The following is a 4639-nucleotide window of genomic DNA, read 5'->3' as shown; positions in this document are numbered from 1 at the left end:
TATTAGTTAAGCCCAGCTCACCAGGCCAGACCGCAGGTGGGATGGGTCTATAAGTCCTGGCCTTGGAGGAGTGTTCATTTAGTGGATTGTTCTCTGGCCATAACCTGAGAGCCCTGCATAGTTGACCAGATGCTTGGAATCCCTGCTCTAGCTTCATCAGAGACTGACTTCGTCAGCCTCATGCTCAGCTCCTTGGTGAATCCAGGAGAGGGAGGTGTCTGGGGTAGGGAGGGTCACTGTCTTCTACCTAGCAGCTAAGGTAGGGCCTGGCGCATAAAAAACTATCAACAATTGAATGAGTGTTGATGATGAGTGAGTAAATGAGCAACTGAAGGAGAAAGTGGTTGGGATGACTGGACAGACACAAATCAAATAGAAGATGTCACAGGACCAGAGCTTTTGTTTGGGAGAATAAAGGCTGTTGGGAATTTGGGGAGAGGCGATCCCTGCATGCTGATGTTACTGCAAGTACAGGCCTGTTGGAATTCCCCATCTGTTGTCCCTGCTCTGACCACCCAGTCAGCTGTGGTCCAAGATCAAATATCTGAGCCAGGAAGGACAGGGCAAGGGGGTTGTGTAGGCGGAGAAGAGAAGATAGAGTTGCAAAGCTTTGATTATATGGGCTTAGAGCCTGGCTGCCTCCATAGAAATTGCACTTTTTCTCTAGAATAAGAGATTTGCTAGAAAGCCAGACACAAAAAGAGAAAAACCTAAAACAAACCTGGTACATTCTGCAGTGACAATTTATATCATAAATATTCAGGGAGGTGGACAACAATTTAAGAGAAATGTTTTATCCAAAGACTAGAAAGTGCTTTTATGCTTCTGTGTTCTTTATTTATTTGGGACATTCTCCTATTATCTCCATCATAAACATAAGCTTGTATTTTATAAGATATTTTAGGGTTTTGCTACTTACATTTAATTTTAATAATTGCTAAGACTTACTGAAGCTTTACTATATGTCAGATCTTCTTTCAGGCTCTTTACTCTGATTCCATACAATAGTCCTTTCCTGCAGGTAGTGATAGTATCCCTGTTTCACAGATGAGGATAGCTAAAGCATGTGGAGAGGGAAGCACATTGCTTAAAGTGATAAAGCTTCTTCATATTAGGGCCAGGGTTTGAAATTAGGCAGTCTAATTTCTAAGCCCATACTCTTAACAAGTGTAATAAATCAAGTTGACCTAATTTATGCTTTAATCCTTATCCCCAAAAGAATGGAGTAGGGCAGGATTTGTGGTATCGGAATTTTTGCACCCCTGAGTCCAACAGCTATCTACATTGTATCTAAGTATCTTCTTTACTACATCCTACATGTGTTTATGTGTATTTCTGCTTCTTTGCTTTTTATTTCATCTACTAAGACTATGCTTCTTCAATTATTTTAACTTTGAAATATTTAATGGCAAAAAGTACAATGATTGGCTTGCAAAATACCATGGGCTAATTGTGTCTCTTTTTTTTTCCAAATACACTTTATAGCAGATGTCAAATTTTAGAAAAGACCAAATGAGATTTTGATTAGCTTTCCACTATATTTTTACATTAGAGAAGAATTGAGAAATTTACAATTGACAGACTTTCCTATTAGAATAGGGAATGTTTTCGGTCATTTAGTTGCACTTATTTCCCTGTAAAAAAAAATCCTATACATTTGGGCTTATTTAAACATTACATTTTTCTGGTTGTTATTTTGAGTGGAATTTTTTTCATTATGTTTTCTGAATGGATACTACTGTGGTGAAACTGTGCTGTCACCAGTGACAGTACAAATTCTTATTTCAGGTAGATTTTTTTATTGATTGTTATACAATCAAGTGTATACATCTTTGATACATAGTTGTAAACTATGTTCTAATAATAATTTATATATATGTAAATTATAGATAATATAGATAGGTAAAATTAAAATTTTTTGTTTGTTTGTTTGTTTTTGAGACAGAGTCTCACTCTGTCTGGGCTAGAGTGAGTGCCGTGGCGTCAGCATAGCTCACAGCAACCTCAAACTCCTGGGCTCAAGCAATCCTCCTGCCTCAGCCTCCCGAGTAGCTGGGACTACAGGCATGTGCCAACATGCCCGGATAATTTTTTCTATATATATTTTTAGTTGGCCAGATCATTTCTTTCTATTTTTAGTAGAGACAGGGTCTCGCTCTTGCTCAGGCTGGTCTCGAACTCCTGACCTCGAGCGATCCACCCCCCTCGGCCTCCCAGAGTACTAGGATTACATTCAATGAAGAACTATGCAGAAGGGCACTTAGACTCTAAATCAGCATTGCTAAATATTAAATAGGGAATGTATTTATGGCTAAGAGGAAAAAAAATTCCAAAGTGGAGTAGTAGAGGGGTAATGGGAAAATATAATTTTATTAACCACTAATCACATCCCAAACAATGTCTAGATTTTACAGAATAGTTATATAATATAGTCACAATAATTGTGTAATGGAACATTATGTAAAAAAAAGTCTTAGGTAAGTCATAAAACTGAACTAATATTTTTAGAAGTTATATGAATTTTTCATTTTATATTTATGCATTGAGAATTTTACATTTCAAGCACTCTTCTAAATTTTTCCATATGCTCAATAATTTATTTATGCCTCATCACAACCTCAAAAGTCAGGTATTATCATTACCCTCTTTTACAATTGACCACACCAGACACAGAAAATTTAGCAACAGGCTAAACAGAAAACTAATTGAAGGAGTCAAAGTTCAAATCCAGGCACTCTGATTTTAGCCTTTACATGCTTAACCCCTACCCAGAATTTTGGAGTTCAGATTCCAATTCACTGCAAATTGTTCTTTTATAAAATTTTGATGCTCCAGAAGAACATTCCCACCATCAGGTGCAATGTCCTCTCCACAACAGGACTGCCTTCTTGTTTGGCATATTACAGCCCCGTCGGAGACTACAGAAAAAAATGCAGTTCCTTTCTGGGCAACTCAATGAACATGTTTAATGTGTTAATCACCAAATCCAATTTTTTTATTTTTTATTTTCTTTTTATAGAGATGAGGTCTCACTCTTGCTCAGGCTCTTCTTGAAATCTTGAACTCAAGTCATCCTCCCACCTGGGCCTCCCAGAGTGGTAGGATAACAGGCGTGAGCCCCCAACACCTGGCCCCACTGAATTCAATTTATACAACCATTCCTCTTTCTTGGAGGGCTTCCTCCCATGCCATACAATCCCTCTCACATCACGGGTCTCCATCTATTCAAATTTATCTGGACAACTAACTACCCTTCCCACTTATTTTTTCTTAACTCCAAGTTCTGCTCAGAACTTAGATTGAGATCTTTCCCAAGTGAAGCAGTCTTAGAAGTCGACTCCGAATCTCCTTGGTTCTAACTCCATAGATAATAGGATTGAGTACAGGAGGCACCAGAACATAGAGATTAGCCAGAAAGATGTGCACATGCTTGGGGACTCGGTGGTGACCAAAGCGATGGGTGAGGAATGAGAAGAAGGCTGGGATGTAGAACACCAGAATGACACTGAGGTGGGAGCCACAGGTACTCAGAGCCTTGTGCTGGGCGTCCCGAGTTGGGAGACAAAAGACTGCATGGAGGATAAAGCCATAGGAGATGGCAATGAGGATGGAATCCAGACCCATGGCCAGCAGAGCCACAGTCAGCCCGTAGACAATGTTGACAGTGATGTCAGCACAGGCCAAGCGAGCAATGCCCATGTGCTCACAGTATGTGTGTGCCATGACATGGTGACCACAGTAGGGCAGTCGCCTCAGCAAGAAGATGAAGGGAGAGACGATAGCCACACTACGGAATATGCCAACAAGGCCAATTTTGCCTATGACAGTATGGTTGAGAATGATTGAGTATCTCAGTGGGTTGCAGATAGCCACGTATCGATCAAAGGCCATGACAAGAAGAACTGAGGACTCCAGAGCATAGATAGAATGGACACAAAACATCTGGGTGAGGCATCCAGCAAAGGAAATCTCCCCAGCGTGGAACCACAAAATGGCCAGCATCTTGGGCACAGTGGTCGAACTGAGAGCCAGGTCGGTGAATGAGAGAAAACAAAGGAAGAGGTACATGGGGGAATGAAGTGCATTGTTCATGGAAATCACCAGGATGAGGGCCGCATTACCAGCCAGTGCTACCAGATACATGGCACAGAAAGGGATGGCAATCCAGAAGTGGGCAGACTCCAGCCCTGGGATCCCAGTAAGGAAGAGATTGGCTGAAACACTGTTGTCACTGGCATTGGAAACTGACATCCTTGTAGGCAAATGAAGAGCTCTATTCAAGTGGTGATGGTACGGCAGCCCTGTAGCATCAGATATTTGGTTGATTCACATCCGTTGATGAGTTTTCTGTGAAATAATCATTTTTAAGACTGAGGAAAATGTTCACTTGTTCAAGAATTTGAACTCTTCCCTATTTTATCACATTAAAAAAAATTCTATTAACTCCTATATTCAACAATGATGTTCTGAGTTCTTTATTCAAAGCACCAAGCTAAGTCTTTATTCATCTGCCCAAACTGAGCTTTCCAGACTTATTTCTCACCACTTCCTGCACATCATTTATTGACCTTACATTCACTCACATTGGTAAATTCCTTGTCTCTTTTTCATTCATTACTTTCTCCATACCCAAGAAGTC

At 40.3% G+C, this 4639-nt stretch overlaps 1 protein-coding gene across 1 annotated transcript; it reads right to left on the bottom strand.

Moving 5' to 3' along the window:
* Window positions 1-3202: 3202 nt before the first annotated feature.
* On the bottom strand, window positions 3203-4273 carry LOC123641603 (olfactory receptor 52D1). The gene has a single exon (XM_045556485.1). It carries the CDS (start codon window positions 4249-4251, stop codon window positions 3295-3297), a length of 957 nt encoding a protein of 318 aa, XP_045412441.1. The 5' UTR covers window positions 4252-4273; the 3' UTR covers window positions 3203-3294.
* Between the last annotated feature and the right edge of the window lie 366 nt (window positions 4274-4639).

Source organism: Lemur catta, chromosome 7 (assembly GCF_020740605.2).
Source record: "Lemur catta isolate mLemCat1 chromosome 7, mLemCat1.pri, whole genome shotgun sequence".
Taxonomy (NCBI): Eukaryota; Metazoa; Chordata; class Mammalia; order Primates; family Lemuridae; genus Lemur; species Lemur catta.
The sequence above is the reverse complement of the archived record's forward strand: the minus strand, read 5'-3'. Positions and strand labels throughout refer to the sequence as shown.